The sequence below is a fragment of the Physeter macrocephalus genome, unplaced genomic scaffold (genome assembly GCF_002837175.3).
Source record: "Physeter macrocephalus isolate SW-GA unplaced genomic scaffold, ASM283717v5 random_945, whole genome shotgun sequence".
Taxonomy (NCBI): Eukaryota; Metazoa; Chordata; class Mammalia; order Artiodactyla; family Physeteridae; genus Physeter; species Physeter macrocephalus.
Genome location: NW_021147076.1, coordinates 2,134 through 24,869, shown reverse-complemented (window position 1 = coordinate 24,869; position 22,736 = coordinate 2,134). Strand labels below are relative to the sequence as shown.

General features: G+C 44.2%; 1 protein-coding gene across 3 annotated transcripts; it reads right to left on the bottom strand.

Moving 5' to 3' along the window:
- Positions 1 to 355: 355 nt before the first annotated feature.
- Positions 356 to 22,146, bottom strand: LOC102973667 (proton-coupled amino acid transporter 1). 3 transcript variants are annotated; one of them, XM_028487370.2, is made up of 7 exons: positions 21,778 to 22,006; positions 10,980 to 11,127; positions 5,008 to 5,098; positions 4,051 to 4,139; positions 3,482 to 3,577; positions 1,345 to 1,429; positions 356 to 785 (listed from the first exon to the last, which is right to left on the bottom strand). In XM_028487370.2, the coding sequence occupies exons 2-7, from the start codon at positions 11,120 to 11,122 to the stop codon at positions 561 to 563; spliced, it is 729 nt and encodes a 242-aa protein (XP_028343171.1). In that variant the 5' UTR covers positions 11,123 to 11,127; positions 21,778 to 22,006; the 3' UTR covers positions 356 to 560. The 3 variants fall into 3 exon arrangements, with proteins under 3 accessions (XP_028343171.1, XP_028343172.1, XP_028343170.1); XM_028487371.2 differs by lacking the exon at positions 21,778 to 22,006 and adding an exon at positions 21,415 to 21,751; XM_028487369.2 differs by lacking the exon at positions 21,778 to 22,006 and adding an exon at positions 22,027 to 22,146 and having other exon boundaries at positions 359 to 785.
- Between the last annotated feature and the right edge of the window lie 590 nt (positions 22,147 to 22,736).

Sequence of the window (22,736 nt, the reverse complement as noted above, 5' to 3'; positions counted from 1 at the left end):
TGACAAATAAATATAAAACTGGAGTGGTAAGGAATTATTTACTATTTGAATAAATATAAAACTGGAGTGGTAAAATAATAATATAATATTCCTTATTACAATATATTATATAAGATGATTCTATTATTTAATATAAGAATACAAATGTTATAAGTTATCATAAGAATCATCTTAATATTTTTCTCTCTTTTCCAATCTTATACAATGGTCATGTCTTAATTATCTAACTGGGAAAAAGTCTAAACCAGTGATCTCAGTGGGGGTGATTTTGCCCCCCTGGGGACATTTGGCAACGTCTGGAGACACTTTTGGTTGTCGTAACTTGGGGAGCGGTTGCTACTGGCACCTAGTGGGTAGAGACCAGGAGGCTGCTAAACATCCCGCGATGCACAGAACAGCCCCACAACAAAGGGTTATCCGGCCCAAACGTCAACAGTGCCCACGCTGAGAAGCCCTAACCTAAGTACACTGCTCATAAGTAACAAACCCCTATTTATGTTCCACTTACTCACTTTCTTTGTTTCTCTGATTATTTAATAGGTGGAGCGGGGAGCCTGGGGTCATACCTGAACAATGAACTGGTAGATCATAACCAGGCTGACCACCATGGTGATGTTGGCCAACAGGGAGAAGATGGACAGGGCTCGGAGGTTTCTAACGAACACCAGAAGCACCAGGAAGGGCAGGAAGGCGAGCATGTAGAGCCTCGAGTCCATGGTGGGCGTCAGAATCACCGTCTCATTGTTGTGGCAGTTGGTGGTGGTACCATTGGCTGCTTCTATCACCTAGAATGAGGGGAAGAAAAGCAGCAGAGAAAGCCTCTCAAATGACAAAGGCCAGTGGCCCTCCCACCGGAAGGGGTTCTTGGCTAAAGGCTCAGTGTGTGAAGAAGGCCACATAAAAAGTTAGTGGTCGGTGAACTGTCTTTGGAGATCTTCATAATTGTTAGCCACCTGAATGTCTGAGCTGGGTTTGATCACATCTTACCTAAAGACAGGAGGACAGCAAGACATCTTGAGGTTTCTCGACGCCCTGGGTCTCTATAAAGACTTTTTTTTTTCTTTTAATTTTCATTTATTTATTTATTTTTTGCCACACCGCACAGCATGCAGGATCTTAGTTCCCTGAGCAGGGATCGAACATGTGCCCCCTGCAGTGGAACTGCTGAGTCTTAACCACTGGACCACGGGGGAAGTCCCACGCCCTGGGTCTTTAGATAAAATCAAACGACACTGACACTGTTCTACGTAAAGTGTTAAGATCTCGATTCTTGTGTTGAACAAAACTAGCTTAAACAGAAAGTCCACTCATCTCTTGCCAGTCTCTCTTTTTACCAGGGCCTACCTGTTTGAAGTTGTCAGCCAGAAAGACAAAATAGACACAGCAGAATCCCAGCTGCGTGACGATTAGGAAGAAGTCCACAGTGTGCCTGCAGGTGGGGAAGGAAGGAAGACAAAGATCTTAATGATAGCAAGCAAGACTGCCGGAGAGACAGGTGTTTGAACAGCGCTTATTCCCAAGTCATCACAGACCCTTCCCATCAGGTTACAAGGATGAGTGTGCCCAGGAAAGAGGAGAAAATGTGCCACGTGCCACTGGTCTAGAGCCTTGGAGGAAGGTGAAGAAGGTGCTATCTGTGTGGTTCCTGAGGTCCCCTTCCTGGCTTCGTGTCAGGAATGCTGCACGCGGTCAGGCAGACTCGAGACAGTCCTGAGACTGCACTGGACGGGGCGAAGCACATACACCAGGACCACTACCCAGCCCCTTGGCTACCCCCTTCCCATGGCCCGCCTATCCCCTCTCACACTGTTTGTCCTAAAGCTACAGGGAACCCTCAGCATAAAAGCCCAAGAAGTGGACCCCTTCACGGATCTCTTTCTATAACTTGGATCTAAGAACCAACTGACTCTCACATAAGGACACAGAAATTGATGTACCAAAACAGGCTGCTGGTTGAAGCACTGTTACAACAACAGCTGGTAGCAACCTAAGGGGTCATCAAAAGGAAAATGATTAAATTATAGGCCATTATGAGATGAAACAGAATACAGCAGGTAAAAAGAATATGTTAAATCTACGTGTGCTGATAGAGAAATGTCTAAGACCTTTAAGGGAAAAAAACAAAACAAAACAAGTTTCTGGTCAGTATGCATAGTATGGTAATTAGTGTAAAAAGTGTTAAGAATGTGTATATGTTTGTATATATTCAGAAAATTCCAAAAGAAAATCCATGCAACTGTGACCAGGATATACTTTTACTCTTCACTTTAAGTTCTCCTATCTTGTTCCAAAAAAAAATATTTTTTTTAACCACAAGCACACATTAATTTTATTAAAGGAAGGAAGGAAGGGAGGGAGTAAGGAAGGAGGGGGAAGGTATAGGGCTAGAGGGAAAGAGAGGAGGAGGAGAGAGGAAAAAACAGAGATGAAGAAAGGAAGAGGAGAGAAGAAGAGAGGAGAAGAAAGAATCAACTAACAACCAACCAACCAACAGTGGTCACTTGGCAATCTGGCTTCTCCCAGGCACAGAAAATGACTTTGCTGAAAGAATTACATGATCCTGCATCACAGGAAGAAGCTGACTATGTGTGAAGGTAAAAGTCTCCCTATGACCACAACAAGGAGTTTTTCTGGAGAACATAACTTTAATGTGATTCAATTTTTTTTAAAAAAAGGATTCAGCCCTCGATGTTATCAATTTTCTACATCTATATGTACCGTTTCCTCAAATAGGAAACAAACAGTAGATTATTTTTCTCCAGGCATCTGAAAAGTTACCATAAGGAGAAACTTCCAAACACCTCCCAACCCGGCTCCTGAAACGTCTCTTTCCCTAACAAACCCATTTGTTCTGGCTCACCTCACCTCCTCCTTGAAGCTTTCCTTCTCCTGCCCAGTGCCCTGCCCTGAAAGCTCCTCTCATGTGCGCTTCTCATCTGCCACGGTGGACAAGAGTGTCTTTAGGGCTCCTCCCTCTCACGGCTCCTGGGGTGTATTTCTAGCTCATGACTCTCTCTACTGGTATATCCTATTCCTGATCTCTTGTTCTGAAGATTCCCATGCATCTTTCTCCATCTATTGGAGGGCCAGGACTACAAAATATCCCTCAGGGAAACCCCCCTCCCTATACCTAAAATTGTTCTGTACCACTTATAAGAGTGTGCTTAAATATATCTGTTGACCAAACAAGGGGAGGAAATATAATCACTGGTCACAGCCTGTCGAAGCTGGGAGAGCCCTTAAATATCTTTCAGGCCAGGCCCCAAGTTTTACCAATGAGGAAACTGAGGCCCAGGGAAGGGAGGGGTCACACAGCCCAGGGTCACACAAATGACCACTGGCAGAGCTGAGCTAGAACTCAAGTCCACAGACCCAAGCAATGCTCTTCCCACAAGCTGCACTGTCTACCACACCTCACCTACCTATCTGAAGGCCTCCACACTGGGCAGCCACAGCCACAAAGAAAAAGGAAACCCATTACCTTCCCCAGTGGGCGTTGTTCCGGAGCCAGGAGATGGGGCTGGCTTCCAGGCCGTACATCACCGTATCCCCATAGTCCACAAAGGGCTTGTTCAGTCTGGGAGGAGGGGAGGGAGAGGAAGGGCAGAGTGCAGCGGTCAGACAGTGACAATGACAGAACAAACATAGCTCACGGAGACCTGGGCCGGTTCCCCATCAGCCACCTTAGACATACCACTGAGTCCTGGGTCTGATGCTTTCAAGGAGCAGAAGTCTTACGTCAATGGGACGGTTACTTCCCTTATAACTAACAACCATCTGGTAAACCTTTACAATGGGGTAAATATTACAAAGCACGTAAAACCAGAATGTGGTCTCTGTCCACTGGATATAAGTAAGTGCGACAGATGACAACAAGCTAAACAAGAACACAAAAATCGCCAGGGAAAGGCAGTGCTGCGATGACTAGCAGCCACCTTCAGCCAGCACAAAGAGTCCAGAGTGATCTGTGTTAAGTGCTCACTTTCAGTGTTGGCAACGGAACCCCAAAGGACAATCTGTCACTCGAGAAGTGGCTCGGAGGGTTCTCACCTGTGGCAGAAGTGGTGAGCGCACTTCACCAGGATACCCATGCAGTGCACAGCCACGAGGCCTATCACCAGCAGGCTGAGGGGACCCATCTGCGGACAGGCGTTGTGGGTAAGAGGGGGAGAGACAAGCAGACAGAATTAGAACTGGATTTGCAAATGATCAAAACTTTACTAGGGAACCTTCCAATGACAGAACTTCCGGCAGAGCTTTCGAGAGACAAATGTGCTCACAGAGATGAGCTGAGTAGGACGGGCACCATCTGAACCTCAACAGGCCTTCTAGAGAATTAACCTCCCAGAGGAGAATGACACAAGATAAGGCTATTCCGAGACTGTTGCCAATCGGCAGAACAGAAGGCTCCTGGGACTGTCTGGGAAGAAGAGACAGGCTAAGGGGTGGTGGAAGGGGGAGAGTTCTCTCTAGAGCAATGCTACAAGACCGTCCTTAGCTGAGGACAATCCCCGTCTCTGAGCTTCTCCAACTTTAAAAGAAACCAGAATGGCTTTGGACAGGCAGCCTATAGGGGGAGAATCATGAAAGACAAAAATAAGATTCTCAGAGTTGGCCATCTAAGGGCAGGGCATGGAAGGACTGTGTAGAAAACGAACAGACTTCTGTTACTAACTCATTAGTTAATATTATTGATAGAAACTGCCAGAAACTTTTCAAGTACCTCCTCCTCACCTCAAAGTAAGCTCCATGAGGGAAGGAATCATTGTCTGTTTTTATTCACTGATAATATTCTAAGAGTCTAGAACAGTGCCTGGCACACAGAAGATCCTCAATAAATATCTTTAGATGAATGAACACCTGAACTTTGCTTTTTCTCAACTGAATTTGAAAAAGAAAAGCTTCCCATTTTAAAATGTTTTCCATGAAGTAAATTAAAAAAAAAAACAACAACATTGTCTCCTAAAATTTGTCACAATACTTCCTTGCACCGACGCAGACCCTTACCAAGATGCCTGCATTTTTCACGGCCAGAGGCAGCCCCAGGAGTCCTGTGCCAATGTTGCTTTTTAATAGGTGGATCAGGGTCTGGAACCATCTGAAGTGGGAAGAAGGCAGACAAGGGCATGTTAACAATAATGAGAGCTAGCATTTACTGAGCACTTAGCACTGTGCTAAGTGCCTACATGAGTTATCTCATTCAATTTCCAGAACAATTTCCAGAATACCTATGAGATAGGTATTAACTTCACCTTATGCATGAGGGAGCAACTTGCTCAAGGCCACGTACCTTGAGTGTGAGCCTAGATTCAAACCCAGGCTGTCTAGCCCCTGAGCCCACTCTCTTAGTCACTGGGCCATAAATTCTGTTCCCTGAAGCATCTGAAAAGTCCACCTCTCTTGGAGATTAGATCAGAGGGACAGTGGGGGTCTGCAGTCCCTGGTGTACTTTTTATTAAAAAAAAAAAGTCAAATGCCTAAGATTGGAGAAGCCCTCTTCACACAGTCACCTAATTTATCCTTCTGCCTTGAGGACAGTTTTCCCTCATCTGTTGTACAGACTGTCCGCCTGAAGCTGCAACTGTAAAGTCTCTCAAGTGTCCTCATTATTTTTTCACTCAACAAATACCATCTATAATGTGTAAAACATTGTGTTAATGCAATGGTGGAAATAAGCATGAACCAGATACAGACCTCAGTCTCTAGAAACTAATAAAAGTCTCCAAGGAGATAAGGCAGACACATTAACAACCACCCAAGGTAGAAAGATCCCTGTTCTAGGAAGAGCCCAGGAACAGTGCCCAGGGAGGGGCAGGGAGGTGAGGGTTTGTAGCGTGCAGAGACCTGGGCTGAGCCCAGCAGGGCCCTACGCAGGGCTCTGTGTGTGTGCCAACAGGGAAGAAGAGCCTGGGAACACGCGCCCAGGCACAGGCGTGAGCACCAACACAGAGGAGTGCGTCAGCTCTGTGGCCGCTCAGGTTGGGTGAGGATGGGCATTCCATACAGAATGGGAGCTCCTCAAGGGACTGACGTCAGTGGCCTCATCTTTAGCATTTTCCATCCTCTGTTACCCCAGCAGGATACGGAAAAGATCAAACATGGTACCACAGACTTAATCAGGATTTGGCCCCTGGCACTGTCTGGAAATTCTTCTGCACAAATAACCTAAATACCTCCTAAATGATGCTTCCACATATTTCTTCAAATCTGCAATTCAGTAGAAACTGAAAGCAAGTCATGTGTTAACTTGTAAAGACCATAATAAATAAGACCCATCTACACTCTCTGGAAAGGAATTTTACTTTCGGTAACCTTTCTCCCTCTACCTCCAGGAAGAAAATCTCTTGACCTTCCTACTGTCTCCCAAGCTTCTCAGGCAAGATGAAGAAAACTGCTTCAAGTCTGAATGAGAAGAGGCAAGCGCTCTCTTGGATTAAACTAAAGGACTGTAAGGGTCCAGGGGTGACTCGTTCATTATCAGTGGCCAGTGACCAGGAGATTAAGTGCAGGATGATGGACTAAGCAAACTTCTATCTTGGCAAATATTTAATCCACTTAAGGGCAAAGATAAGCACTGTACCAAAACCACCTGCCTACCAGAGGCCTCCCCAAAATGCCTCTGAGCTGGGTTTCATGGGACATCAGGTCCCTGCAGCCCTGGCTCTGCCATTAACTCCACATGGCAATTCCCTTCCCTTCTCTGGGCCTGTTCTCTCATCTGCAGAGTGAGGGGACTGGACCAGAACAGCATACTTCAGCTCTGAAACAGCAGGATTCCAGGCAATTGACCAAAATCATGCTTTTTAATCAATGGCCATGAGCTGGGATTACCCAAACCCATATGACCTATCACAAAATCAGCTCCATGGACTACAGACTCTTAACTGTGGGGGGTGGGAGGGAGAAATAAGCCTCACAAATCTCTGTCGTCTCTTTATGCTCCAAATCTGTTCTTATACTTGTTTGGTCTTACATCCCCTTTATACACTTATAAATTATTGGGGATCCCAAACAGTTTTTGCTTATATGGATTATGTCTGCTGACATATATTATATTATAAATTAAACCAAGAAATTTTAAAACATTTATTTATTTAAAATAACAATAAACCTATTACATGTGAATATAAATAACCAATTTTTAACAAAAAGTAACTCTATTTTCCAAAAACTATAATGTGAGAAGGACACTATTTTACTTCTTTGCAAATCTCTTTAATGTCTTGTTTGACAGCTGGACTATCTACTTCTGCATTCAAGCTGTTGTGATACGTTGTTTTGGTGGAAGTATCTGAAGAAAATCTGTCCTCACACAGACATGTAGTTAGAATGTATCTTAATAGCCTCTTCCGACAATTGTGATAATTTTTCTTTGATACTACACCAAAACTCGACATGTGTAGTTTCTTAGAAGTTAGTTGTAATGTGGAATCTGACCTTTTCATCCTCTATTACATGAAAACCCACTGGTGATCTTGCTCCTTGGATGGATCTTTTACCCACACACAATTTTCTAACATCGCCCTTTGGTCATCTGGGAAGATACTGATTCCCTGAGCTATGTGGATCTTCCAAATGCTGACACATTTCATTATACGATATCAAAAAAAATCACATTCATTAATATCATCCTTAATCTCATCAGAAAAGTCTTTGAGTAGAGGGAAGCTGTCAAGGTCACAGTGCTGGATACGAGGTTTTTTTTTCTGATTTTGCTCGAAAGCTCAAATTTCATTGTGGGCAACAAATACTACTGATTGTTTTTCTTGAGGTGATGGTCTCATTACTTTCATTTTCAAGAAAATGTCTGCCAAGTACTCAGGTCTGAATGACCTATAGTTTGTTAGTTGTTCAGCAGAAGTATTGCATGTGTACTTTCCATTTTGTCACACAGAACATTAAAAGACCTGTACTGAAGGGTCAAGATTTAACAAAATTAGTAATTTGACTGCTTCATCAAGGATGTGCTTAAGTGAAACTGGCTTATTCTTTGTATATGTATATGTGTGACAGTGAAAAATACGATGACAAGCATAATTTGGTACCACCGCCTTGATTTACACTAAGGTGCCAGCAATTTTACCCATCATTTCTTCTGAACTATGAGTGCACATGTCAACACAGTGAAAAAACAAATCACATCTTAGTATTATTATGAAAACAGTTTTGACTTCCTGGGCTTCTTAAAATGGTCTTGGGAGCCCTAAAGGGTCTGAAGACCATACTTTGCAAGTGGCTGCTCCAGATAACCTACAGAAGACCAGTTTCAGTCAACTGGTTTCTCAGCCTGCCAGCATGGAGAAAAAGTATCAAAGCCTGATCAAGAGCAGTATAATGTAGCTCAATAGGGCAACAAGAAAACTTTGCCCAAAAGAGTAAAAAAGGGGGCTGTCATCAAAGCAGTCAACAGCTTGATAACATTCAAGCGTTAGGAAATACCCTCACCAAGCACATCATCATGGAAGCATCTGGGGTTCCTATTTGCACCCCTGATTAGGGATTTTTACTGAGACCATAACCCTTAGAAGAGCCTGGTGTGTACATGCTTTTTGTACATGGAACAAAGTACAAGAAGCAAAGTATATGTACTTTGTTCCATGTACTTAGTTCCATGTACTTTGTTCCTGGGCAAACTAGATTACATGGTGGAGCAAGTCCCAGTGAACAGGAAACCAGATCAAAAACTTGTCCCTGGGCTTCCCTGGTGGCGCAGTGGTTGAGAGTCCACCTGCCGATTCAGGGGACACGGGTTCGTGCCCCGGTCTGGGAAGATCCCACGTGCCGCGGAGCGGCTGGGCCCGTGAGCCATGGCCGCTGAGCCTGCGCGTCCGGAGCCTGTGCTCTGCGACGGGAGAGGCCACAACAGTGAGAGGCCCGTGTACCGCAAAAAAAAACAACAAAAAAAACGAAAAAACAACTTGTCCCTAACACTTCTCACCTATTGAGCTAACTAGGTCCCAAATCAGCTTATACTTAATCATACCTGGCATGTTTCTACACATAACATGCCAGGCTTGTGTGGATCCAGGCCCCAGGAAAGTACTCAACCAACCCTCCAAGTCCCAAGGGAGTACTTTTCCCTGTACCACTTATAATGGGATTGTGATACCTGCCATCACTTACAGATGGGCTTTCCTGGTCACCTACCTTGTATTACAATGTCAGGGCAGGATGGGCCCTCAGAAAAAGTACACCCTGGCAAATGTCCCAAAGCAAGGACAAGGGAAGTATCTTCCAATTGGTCAATTTCCAGCAAACAAAGGGAGATAGTTTGCAGTCGACCAGTAGTTATAATCCAATGTGAACAAAAAAGAGAGATATTCAGAATAGCTGACAGCCACGCATTATCTTCAATACATACAAAACCTATGAGCTACCATCCTGATGTTACTAGCTGGTTGGTTTTGAACTTCAGAGAAGTCCCTTTAAAAATGAAAATCTAGGGAATTCCCTGGCGGTCCAGTGGTTAGGACTCCGTGCTTTCACTGCTAGAGCCTGGATTCAATCCCTAGCTGGGGAACTAAGATCCCGCAAGCCTCGCAGCCAAAAAAAATAATGACAAAAAAAAGAAAAGAAAAAAATAAAAATGAAAATCTAGACCCCATACGGCAAGCACTGCATAGACAAGCTGATGCCTAAGAACAAGGAGCAAAAAATGGAAAGGAAACTAGAGAGAGAGAGAAGCTTGGAAGAAGTATTTCACAGTAACAAGAGTGACTTCTGAAGGGAAGCTATCAAATGTCATTGGCTGCATCTGACACTCCTTCCACCTGGGGGAATCCAATAAGGTAGGTAAGGTTAGGGAAAAAAGAGGAAAGACAGTCCTCACTGCTGCCAGTTGTGGTCTAAGCAATCTTTTCCATCAGCTAACACTGCAAGCAAATGGGGGAATCTACAATAGCATGCCAGAGGAGAAAGAAGTTATGGAGACTGAATCTTCATGAGCAGAAAAACAGCTAGAGGTGGAGAGGGGCTTATAATGTGGGCCGACCATCTCCTCCAGTTCTGAGTTCACTAGGGAAAATGCCCTGCACTAGGAGAGATTGCAGCCAGGCGGAGCTTCACCAGTAATGAACTCCAAGAGAAGCTTCCATGGTCTCCTTGGGCAGTCACAGCGGGACAGTGTGAGTCAAGGACATAATGGATCCCTCAGTAAGTCACACCCAACCCACAAGGGAACACAGAGCAGGTGATGGCAAAGCTTGAGGAATAAACAGAAGGGCTGCAAAAGATGGAATGCTGGGGTCCAGAGAAAATGTCGGGGCTCTGCTGACTTTCAGAACTGAGCCAGACAACTCAGTGGAGTAGAAAACCCTCCTCTGAATCTTTTCATTTGAATGGTGAGTCAGTATAGCTTCACGGGGGCGGTCCTCAATTTTATCTTACACTTGGAAAAACTGAGGCCCATAGAGGGCCAAACTCACCCAGATGAGACTTGGAATTCAGTTTCCAGGGGTAAGACTTAAGCCCTCCCAAGGGCATGCAAAGCAGATCACCTTTAACAAACCCTTGACTCTTTTAAGGGCAGGAGAAGTTATTCCTCCCTCTTCCTACTTCTTCCGCCAAATGTCCCAGTTGATTGGTGACGGGGACAGAAGTCTGGGGGAGACTTTGCAAAGGAGGCTTCCAATTGGACTTGGAGGCATTTATGGTTCTAGCACAGACGACTCATGGTTCTAAATGAACAGAATGTTCTCTCTGGAAGTTTTTCTGATGTTCAGGCTCTTACTCGGCACCAGCCTTCTGGGACCACACAGGTGAAATGCACAAAGAATAAGAAACAGACTAGAGAGTGGCAGACAAGGAGCGCAAATCTCAGCACCATTACTCACTCAATCTCTTTACCTCTTACTTTCATCTGTAAAGTAGGGAATCGATCAAATAGGGGAGCAAAAATAACTCTAATGGAGATTATGTTACTAATACAGAATTTAGGAATATGAACCCCACCCAGGAGGGTAGACAGAACAGCTACTTACGTTGTGCTGTTGCTTTCCCCGAACCGCTGGTACGATCCCGTGGAAGAGAAGTTGTTCAGGCCTTCGGACGGACTCTCCTCTGGGCTCACGTCGGTGGAGCTGTAGTCACGGTAGTCCTCGTTCCGAAGTCTCTGCGTGGACATGGTAACTGGGGGGACAGGGGCAGTGCTAAGACCTCCAGTGGCTGGGGCCTTTAGCTCCAAGCCTGGGGTCGGCTCTGGGGCAGCCATTGCCACAGTAGCTCAGTGACAGCTGCACTATGGATTAAGTACAATGAGGTTGCCTGATACCAAGAGAAATGAAAAAGGTACAAAGTACACATGGGCGGGCTGAGCTCTCTTGGCTTCGCCCTCGCAACCTATCTAGTTGGTGCCACACTCACAAGTTTCTAAATTTGCCCGCACACCTGGACAGAGCAAAGGTGAGGCACGGCTTGGGAGTGGTGGGAGAAGATGCAGACAGGAACTTCTAGGCAGCCTTTCCCGTTCCTTCGGTTGGGATTAACGACCCCTTCCTTTGAGCTAATTTCTTGGACCCTGAACAATACTGACATTGTATCTACATCCATCTTCCCCAAGAGCAAGCTCTCAGAGGATAGGAACCTAAATATTCCTAGCTGTATTCTATTTTTCCTCTGCATTCGGTCCAGAAAGAGCCTTCTGCATTCCAGAAATCCCTTCTAGATCATCTAATGCTGCTCAAACTCGCCACCAGGTCCCAGAGCCACAGATGACCTTCTCTTTCTCTCTGCCATGACTTCTGGTATGTCCTATACTCTTTGGAGGTCATCAGTGATTCTCATTCCCTCCTCCTAGGACTCTTTTCTTGCAACCAGCCTGCACACTGAGAAATGGCAGCTGAAAGCAGCGCAGAGGAAGACCAGGAGCATGAGAGGTGCTCACCACTGGCCCTTGTGGCAACATCTCCCCGACATAACCCTTCTCCCTTTTTGCCAATTTTTCAAAAGCTGGTGAAAGAAGAAACCCTTCCTATTGTGTGCTGAGGACGGATGGTGAGGGTGGTGTCCCATGAGTGGAGTTTTTTAATAATTATACACCAGAAAAGAGAAATACAATGACTTCGCTAAGATACACTATAAGGATACATTTTTAGAGCTGTGTAGGCTCCCAGAATCCTAGAGACGGTTGCTAAAAGAGCCTTCGGAGGTCACTCCAAACTACTCATTTCACAGATGAAGAATCGTTCCCCCAAAAGATGAAGGGACCTGCTCTGCTACAGCCAGGTAGCACCAAGCCGTAAACATACATCCTGACTCCCTGCCTAAATGTGGAAACACCTACTGAATACACTGCCAGTTGCAGTGATGGAATATCATAATGAAAGAGAGTCAACTTCCTCCAAGAATCCGCAATCAAGTAAGGAAGAAAAGGTCCATGAACATTAAAAATTACCAATAAAAATCCTTCTGACACTTGGCAGACTGGCACAACCAGCTGCCTATAAGGGGCTCTCCCCCAGCACGTGGCTGGATGCCCATCCTGAGTCTGATGTGCTATCTCAGATGCCTGGTGAAGAGACAGGACCTCTGATGGCCATCACAACACGCCGTACTGCCCAACACCCATCACTAGCTGCCAGAGAATAGACAGCTCTGTGTCAAGTGCTCCCAGAGGTCCAGTCCCAAGGGACTCTTTGGAAACTGATCCCACATAGCACCTGAGTGATCCAAGGGTGATCTCATCTTCTCCCACCTACTATAACGGAGGAAGGACCCCCATGTAATCTCACGAGGAAAGTGCTTGACAGAAAGCCAGTGAAGGGCTTGGAAGTCCCAGACAGGATCCTGCCTCACTTCACCACCAGAGCCAACTTTGCTAGATATCTAAGTCTGCATCATTTACTCACATGGTGGAGGAATTCAAGGAAGTCATCTAAGCTCTGGGGCAATGAAATTCATAAGAGGGCCAGGAAACAAAAAATCTATTTAGTATCTCAATATGAACAGTTGAAAGCTGCTATTCAGGCAAAAGCAATTAAATTAATTTCTATGAATGTCAGAAGGCCTGGGTGCTAAAGCTGCCTCTAACACCAGTTTGCTCAGTAGCCTGGAGCAATTCTCCTTATTTGTCTCCGGTCTTAGTTCCACATGCTCAAAAAGGCGGGGGTGGGGGGTACGGTGTACTAAACTATTGCTCTAATATTCCAGGAATCAATTAATGCAATTCTTTATGCAAACAGCAGCTAATTTCTACAGCAGCTAATTTCTAGTCTCTTCCAATATACCAAAAGTGTCTGAGGAACAGAGCCTTCCAGGTGAACCCTGCATATTACTGAGGGAGAGGGACAGAAAACAGGCACTGACAAGTTCCCCAATCCCTCCCCATCAACCAAAAACCACTCCTGCTTACTTGATACGCTCAACTTATTTCAAACACTGTAAAGCGGCCTCTTTATGTTGTGACCCACAGCAGATTATCACTAAGAAAACTGCTCAGAAAGAAGCTGAAATCTACAGATCAAAAGTCCAATGAACAACTGCAGGATGTGGAAGATGTGGCTTGGCAACTGTGTGCATGTTGAAAAAGGAAAAAAAAAAAAGCTACTTACGGGTTTTAGTTGTTGATAAGCTCAACAGAAATCAATGATATCATAATAGACGCCAATTTAACTAATGCAATTCTTGGTTGCTCTACAACAAGAGAGAACCCCAGGGAGATGACAGACTGTTCTTTTTTGCCATACCTTGTACTCTGTTCCAGGCAGCACACTATAAAGGGGATAATGATAAACTGCGGTATAGCCAGGGGTCAGCACCGAGGTCATGAGGGGGAAGGAAACCAGCTAAATGAAGAATGGTTGGAAGCCCTGAGAAGTTTCAACCTGGAGAACTGGCAACTCAGGAGGTAAAAAAACTGTCTTTAAAATCTGTCCTAGGGAATCAGATTTGTTCTGTGGAGGCTCAAAGATTACTCAGAAACAGGATCAATAGGTGGAAAGTAAAGGGAGGCAGGTCCTTGGCTAGACATAAGGAAGACAACTATCAAAAGGAGTTGTCCAGGGCTTCCCTGGTGGCACAGTGGTTAAGAATCCACCTGCCAGTGCAGGAGACATGGGTTCGAGCCCTGGTCCGGGAAGATCCCACGTGCTGCGGAGCAACGAAGCCCGTGCACCACAACTACTGAGCCTGCACTCTACAGCCCACGAGCCACAACTACTGAGCCAGAATGCCACAACTACTGAAGCCCATGCGCCTAGAGCCCATGCTCTGCAACAAGAGAAGCCACCGCAATGAGAAGCCCGCGCACCACAACGAAGAGTAGGCCCCGCTCGCAGCAACTAGAGAAAAGCCCGCGTGCAGCAACAAAGACCCAATGCAGCCAAAAATAAATAAATAAATTTATTTAAAAAAAAAAAAAAGGGAGTTGTCCAAATGGCTCGCTCTAGGAGATAGTTCCTTATCCCTGGAAAGATCCAAGCAGAAGCCCCTCTCAGAGCTGCTAAGCAGGAATTGAAGCACTGTAGAGGGTGGGTGCGGTCACTCCCTGGAGTGCCTTCTAGGGCTCTTTCTGGCAACCAAGGCCTCCTCCTCTTCTCTCTAGCTGTCCCCACTGAGTGCAAGCCTCCATGGCCACCTTGCCCTGGGCTCTCTGTGATGAAACCTGGTTTCTACCGTCTAGTGCTATAATTGCCATTTCCTGCACTGTGGGAGATTTTATTAGACCCTGTTAACTGTCCAAATGAGGGATGTAATATTTAAGAGTTCAAGACCAGCTCTTCCTTCAGGTTCTTGAGGACAATGAACAGAGTTTATACAATATGTGTGGCCCACCAACACAAAGTAAAAATCTCCATAAGATATTTAGACTCAAAAGAGTGTACTAAGGGACTTCCCTGGCAGTCCAGTGGTTAAGACTCTGCACTTCCAGTGTAGGGGGCGTGGGTTCGATCCCTGGTCAAGAAACTGAGATCCCGCATGCCACGTGGCACAGCCAAAAAAAAAAAGTGTACTTCATAAGAAAAGTCTGCATGTTTACTGGCAAATATATATGTATATATTGTTTTTTTCAAGTGTACATTCAACCAAAATTGCATTGAAATATCAACTATTTGTATAACCCTGATAAATTTCCTTATTTTTCCTTATATAAACTATTTTTAATTAATCGGTATTCTCATTATTTTAAGGTTTTTTCCACTTATTTTATATCTACTCTTCCTTGAATCTACACAGTGCACACACTGATGATCTTTAGTTGTAATATAGTAATATAATGGTCCATCATTATATTAATAAAATAATTTGCTTCACTAGCTCCCAACTGTTGGCTTTTGAGCTTTTTTTCTTTTTTTTTTTTTTTTTTTGGACTATCTTACATCATAGCTAAAAAAATTCCTACAAATAGTTTTTAGTTTTCAAGTCATATCCTTGGAGCAGAGCTAGATGAATAGGCTTTTCTATGGTTATCACCATACAAATGACTGAACTAACATACAGTGTCACTAGCAATATATGGACATGCCTATCTTTTCATAACCCTGCCAACTTTGGATTTTATCTTTTTTTGTGGGGTGGGGGGGCCACGCTGTGCACGCAGGTTGTGGGATCTTAGTTCCCCAACCAAGGATTGAACCTGGGCCCCAGCAGTGAAAGCACTGAGTCTTAACCAATGGACCGCCAGGGAATTCCTGGATTTAATCAATTTTATTTTTGCTATTTCTGATGAATGGGTGGCTCCTTGTATTTATTTATTTTACATTTCTTTAATTTCCAACAAAGACCACTGATAATAAAAACTGTAAGAGCATCTTTCCCCCACCTATCAGACTCATACTTTCGAAAATACTAAACTCATTTGTGAACTTACTTTTGAAAATACTAAAATGTTCTCAAGATAGCTACTTAAGACTTAGTGATTAAATTCTGTTTCAAATTCAGTACAATAAACAAGATAAATTCCAACAACAGAAGGAGAATCCATCTGTACGAGTTTGTAGGTCTCTTTCAGGGCACACAGGAAGGTCGGGGAGAGGAAAAGAGAGGAGGGAGGGAGAGGCAGTACGAACGTGTTAGCTTCATTACTAAAATTTAAACAATATTTCTAAGGATGACTTGTAAACACATAAAAAATTATCCTCTAAAAACCATCAGAACTAATAAGTTCAGCAAAGTTGCAGAATATAAGATCAATATACAAAAGTCAGTTATATTTCTTTGTACTTTCAGTGAACAATTTGAAAACAAAATTGAGAAAACAGTTCTATTTACAATAGCATCAAAAAGAATCAAATATTTAGGAAGAAATTTAGCCAAGTAGGTGTAAGACTTGTACATGAAAACTATAAAACATTGTTGAAAGAAATTAAAGACCTAAATAAATGAAAAACATACCAATATTCATGAATTAGAAGATTTAATACTGTTAAGATGGCAATATTCCCTAAATTGATCCACAGATTCAATTGAATCCCTATCAAAATCCCAGCTGCCTTTCTGCAGAAATTAACAAGCCGATGTCTAAAATTCATATGGAAATTCAAGAGGCCCAAATTAGCCAAAACAATTTTGGAGAAAAAGAACAAAGTTGGAGGACTTCCAAATTGCTACACAAAGCTATAGTGACCCCAAGACAATACAGTATTGGCATAAGGACAGACAGATCAGACAGATAGAATAGAATTTAGAGTCTAGAAATAAACTCTCATACCTACGGTCAATTGATTTTTGACAAGAGTGCCAACACAATTCAATGGAGGAAAAAATAGTCTTTTCAACAATTGACACTGGGACAACTGGATATCCACGTGCAAAAGAATGAAGCTGTAACTCTACCTCACACCATATATAAAAATTAACTCAAAATAGGTCAAAGACCTGCATGTAGGGGCTAAAACTATAAAAACTCTTATTATAAAACATAGGTATAAACTTTTGTGACCATGGATTAAGCAGAGTTTCTTATATATGACAGCAGAAGCACAAGAAAAAATAGGTAAATTAGACCTAATCAAAATTTAAAATGTATATGCCTCAAAGGATACCACTAAGAAAGTGAAAAACAACCCACAGAATGAGAAAAATTTTCTGCAAATATATTATACTTCAATAATAAAATGAAAACCCAATTAAAAAATGGGCAAAGGATCTGAATATTTCACCGAAGATGTGAAAAAAAGCCAATAATCATCTGCAAAAATACTCAATATCCTTAGCCATCAGGTAAATGAGAAACAAATATCACAATGAGATACCACTTCACACCCACCAGGATGGCTAGACTCAAAGACAGATAATAATAAGTATCCACAAGGATGTAGACAAATTGTAGAGGGTTCCCTCTTACACTGCTGGTGGGAATGTAAAATGGTGCAATCACTTTGGAAAACAGTCTGTCAGTTCCTCAAAAGGCTACACATAGTTACCATATGATCCAGCAATGATTCCACTCCTAGGTACATACCAAAATGAAAATGTATGTACATAGAAAAACGTACACACAAATGTTCATAGCAGCATTATTCCTAGTAGCCAAAAAATGGGGGGAAAAAACCCTGATAAATGGATAAATGAAATGTGGAATATTCATATAATGGAATATTATTCAGCAATAAAAAGAAATGAAATACTGATAGATGCTACAGCACAGATGAACCTTGAAGACATTATTCTAAGGGAAAGAAGTCAGTCACAGAGGATCATATAGTGTATGATTTCATTCATATGAAAGTCCAGAATAGGGAAACCTATAGACAAAAAGTAGATTAGTAGTTGCCTAGAGTTTGCGGTAGAGAGTTGGGAGGGATTAGGGGGTGACAACTAAAGGGTTCAGAGTTTCTTTTGGGTGATGAAATGTTCTAAAATTGATTGTGTAGATGGTTGCACAACTTTGTGAGTTCAGTGGAAAAGCTATAGAATTGTACATTTTAAATGGTTGAATAGTATGCTATGTGAATTATATCTCAATAAAACTGCTAAAAAAAAGACAAAACAGATTTCTGGGCCCAATCAGATTCAGCCTGAGCATTTTAATTTTAACAAGCTTCTTAGATGATCCCGATTACAGGCAGATTTATATAAAGCACTATGAAAAAAAACATATATATATATGATCTTATGATAAGTATATCGCAGGCCTCACCTCCTACCAAAGTTCATGGATTGGTGATATACGCAGACTAAAAGTGTTACCTATTATTCTGAAACAATTACATTCTCTGGAACACAGAGAAACAGCGAATTCTCTAGATATACGTTCTCTTCTCTGTTGCTGGAATTTAAAAACATGAACAAGGACACAGACTGTGTTCCTATATGTGGTCTACAGGGAGGGAAGTGAAAATTTCTGACATCCACATGATTTATTTTAGAGGACATCAGATAGGACTCCATCTGATCTACCAAAAAAGTACATTCCCTAACTTGCGACTCCTGCCTGAGAGGGTCTGGTGCAAGGACAGCCGCAAAACAGCTGCTGACATCAGCAGGCTCTGCATGGAAGCAGCTGAAAGAGCAAACACACTCACTTTTTACCCACAATTATAAAAATCTCTAAATGTTAGGACCAGGCATGACTGACAGGTGACCATGCTCCAGTTTCCCATTTATAGGTGAGAAAACCAAGGCCCCAGCTGGTTAACAGTTTGGGATTAGAATCCAGCATACCAGATTCCTAGTCCAGTGTTCTTTCTAACACACCATATACTCTCCCTAAAATCTCCCTGGGAACAAAACTGGGGCAGGATTAGGTCTACAGGGGGAATCCTGAATAATATAAAGTACATGAGTTCAGAGCCTAGTTGTGTGACCCTGATCTCCCTTTGTTTCAATTTCCTCAGCTGAAAAATGTCATTAAGAATGCTTACATCACAATATTGTTATGAAAGTAGAAGGAAAAGATGTTAATTATGTTGCCTGGTACATAATGGACCCTCATTAATGGCAGCAACTGTGGTATTACTAGAGAGAAGTTCAAGGACAGAAGTCAGAAGTTCAAGTTAGGGAGTCACTACACAAATAAAGCGCTGCAGGACTTCCTCCATTCCGTCACTCTGGAGAGCTGAGCCAGGTCTCCATCTCGGAAACAGTGATCTATGTGCCAAGAGCATCCCAGTAACCCATGTAGACAGTTTCCTGAACTTCATGGAAAAGGGAAGCACAGAGGAGTCTTTCCTACTAGAGAGGGTCATTGAGAACAGGCCCTGGATGTCAAGGATTCCAAGAGAAATGTATGGGAGGAAAAAGAAGAGACAGCACCAAATACAGCATCAGGAGGTTTCCCTTTTGGCATATGCAGAATATCCTATCCACTGGACCCCACACTCATTAAATAGAGACTAGCTTTGTGTGCTCAGACCCAGTAAGGCCCGGCCAAAGGAAGGAGGTACAAGATTCCGCCAAGATCTGGGTTAAGACAATGTGAGCTTCCTCTATGGGAAAAAGAGAAAGCTAGCCTAGGACTCAGTGGGTAGTCACACACCTCTGGAAGAAAGTATGAGGACCAGTCAGCAAAAGTAGAAACCAAAGTCCACTCACTCAGCCCAACTCTAGGATCTCACTTCAGGTCAGGAGGGAAAGAAGGAATATACCATTAACAGTAATGACTCTTTAGCATCTGACCCTGGAAGAGGTATCAAGAACTTAAAGAACTGAGACACTCACTGGGGAAGAGAGGAGGGATAAAAAGAAAGAAAAAGTGGAATATTTAACATGAGAACTGTTATCTGAGCAAAGGGGAAAAATAAAGCATTCACAAAAGTGGACCTCGGTTCCATTACTCTACCTCACATCCCACATGCTAACAAGTCCAGTCCTAGAATTTCAAAGAACTTCTGAGTTAGAAGAAAACTTAAAATTTTATCTAGTGTGACCCTCTACCCAACACAATGACCTAATTACAACATTCCCAAAAGTAATTGCCCAGTGACAATGACTTCCAGCGACAGGGACTGCCATGCTCTGTGTTGCAACATGCTAGAGCGCTAATTTTTTTTTTTTTTTTTTTGCGGTACGCGGGCCTCTCACCGCTGTGGCCTCTCCCGTCGCGGAGCACAGGCTCCGGACGCGCAGGCGCAGCGGCCATGGCTCACGGGCCCAGCCGCTCCGCGGCATGTGGGATCTTCCCGGACCGGGGCACGAACCCGTGTCCCCTGCATCGGCAGGCGGACTCTCAACCACTGCACCACCAGGGAAGCCCTAGAGCACTAATTCTTTTAAAATTCTTATGCTCACCCAAAAACCACTTCCTTTATGGCACTTCCATCCACTGGTCCCAGTTGTGGTCTCTGGAACATTACAAAAGAAATGGAATCCGCCTCCTTACACTGCCTTTAAAATAGAGAAAGCTCTGAGCATTTCAAGCTGCCACAGGGAGGCCAAATGAACAGATACATGCTTTAAAGGGAAAACAAGGACTCAAGAGCAGACAATTATAAATGGCACAATCAGAAAACAAAGGGAGAGAGACTTAATATGATCATCAGAGCAGGCTCTGTTGCATAAGGCCTCCACCCCCAACAGTCTCGCAGGCTCTGTTGCATAAGGCCTCCACCCCCAACAGTCTCAAACCCAGAGCAAATGGTCAAGTCTTTTGTGTCCTCTTGACTTCAAGAACATCTTTTAAAAAAACACACTCTAAACATACAATCACGTTAATTACTGTAGACTAGGCTCTCAACAAGAATCAGAGGGCCTTGATCATATTTAAAATAATAAAAGTCAAAACCATTTTCAGCTATCAGCATTTAGCTTAGATATAATACAGAGATAGGTAGAAAGAGGAGGTGGATTTCATGGTAACCTAGAAATAAATAGGGAAACTGCTTCCTGGACAACTGAATTAAACCTTTTTGCAAGGGAAATACTAATATACGAGAGAAAAAAATCTCTCTGAATAGAAAACAAACAGACTGAGATGCAGAGAATGTCACAGCAGAAGGAGACCTTAGGGATTCCACCCCATCACTGTTCAGACTAGGAAACCTAAACCCAAGCAAGGATGGGAGTCACCCAAGGTTGCAAAGCAAGTGTCTGAACTAGAACAAAATCTCCTGATTCCCCAATCTCAGTTCTTTCCATTACACCACGCTGCTATCTTCTTTCGGCAAGCCTCAAATAACTGCAAAACATCCATCCGAATGACCAGCATTCCCCAAATCTAACAAGCTATATTAAAAATAAAGCAGAGGTCTTGACATTCTTCAAGTTAATGTTAGTGCTCTCCACAACCTCAGCTGGGAGCCACCTACACTCCCAGGAGTATACTCTGCTTCTTATTTCATGTTTTGGTATGACTTACACAAAATTTCAGAACGGTTAGAAACAAAACCTACAGAATGATGAGTTTGCAGAAAAATCGGTGAACACTGAATCAGGGAACCACACCCAGAGCCAAGCCGATCCTGGCGGCGATGGAGAATGCAGAGCTAAAAAAGGGAGAGGAATGAAAGAAAAGGGGACAGGAAAAGCGTGCTTTTTCACCTGTCAAGTTTTCTGCAGGAGGCAGTGTGGTGAAAAGGAAAAAGCCACTGGAGCTCAGGGAGACTTGGATTCTACTCGCAGGGCTGCGACTAACTCACTGGATTACCTTAGGCAACCCCTACCGCTTCTTGGACCTCGATTTCCCCACAGCTCTAGAAAGGGGTTGCGAAAGATAATTTCGCCGAATCCTGGTAGTTTCGGTATTCGATGACCCAAAGACCCGCTATTAGCAAGTCCCAAGCAGGGTTCCCGCAGCTGGCCGGTCACCTGCCCGCGATGTCCTGACCCCTTTAGAAAGCGCAACAGAAGCCCTAGCTGGTCATTTCGGTGATTCTTCCCGTCTCGGGACCTCAGGTTCCACACCTGTCAAACAGGTCGGGGAGGTCAAGGCAGACAGCGCGAAGGACTAGGGATTCTCCAGCTCCCCTCATCCAGGAGGAGTGTCCGCATCGCACCGCAGCTGCGACCGGGAAATCGAGGAGACTCTGACCCGCAGCCCAAGCCGGTCGGTGCCTGACCCGGAGCATCCGCTGAGCCCGGAGGAAGGCGACGTGGGTCCAGCAGAAGGCGACGACCCGCCGCCAGCCCCAGGTCATCAGCGCGCGGACTCACCGCTCGGGTTCCGACTCCGGCTCTGGCTCCAGCTTCAGCGCAGCAGCCCACCACTCCCTGCCTCAGCTCGGAGCCCTAGCCATCCCCACCCTCCGCTGCCCTGGCAGCCGCTTCCGGGCGCCATCACGTGATCCAGGCTCCCAAACCCGAGGCCCGGGTCACATGCTCCCGCGCGCGGCTGCTCCTCCCCTCTCGCGGGGCTCGGGGGCTCGGCTTCGCAGCACCACCTGGCGACGGGAGCTGCCTCTGCGGGAAGCACGGTGCTCGCGGGAGCTGGGCCTGAGCTGGGCGTCGAAGATACAGGCCCGGCCGCGAGTCCAGAGTCGGAGAGTGCGGTCCCCTGAGCTGTGGGCTTGTGAAAGGTTGCTCAGTTTTACCTTAGCCGTACGTTAACACGTCTCCCCGAGCATATGTTGCGCTTAATAATCGAGAAATAATGCATCTTTTCAAAGCTTTCGTCATACTTTTAAACGTTTGCCCAAACGTGTGGTTGCGACTGGAAATGGGGCAGTGAGGTAAGTCAATACCCTCTTTTTAATATATTTTAAAAATGTAAGTAACATTTTTTAATGGCAACAAGGGGTGTATGTCTTATCTACGCTCCTCTTCCCTCCTTCTAGCAGATTTTACTTTTAAAAATTACGCAGCAGGGCTTCCCTGGTGGCGCAGTGGTTGAGAGTCCGCCTGCCGATGCAGGGGACACGGGTTCG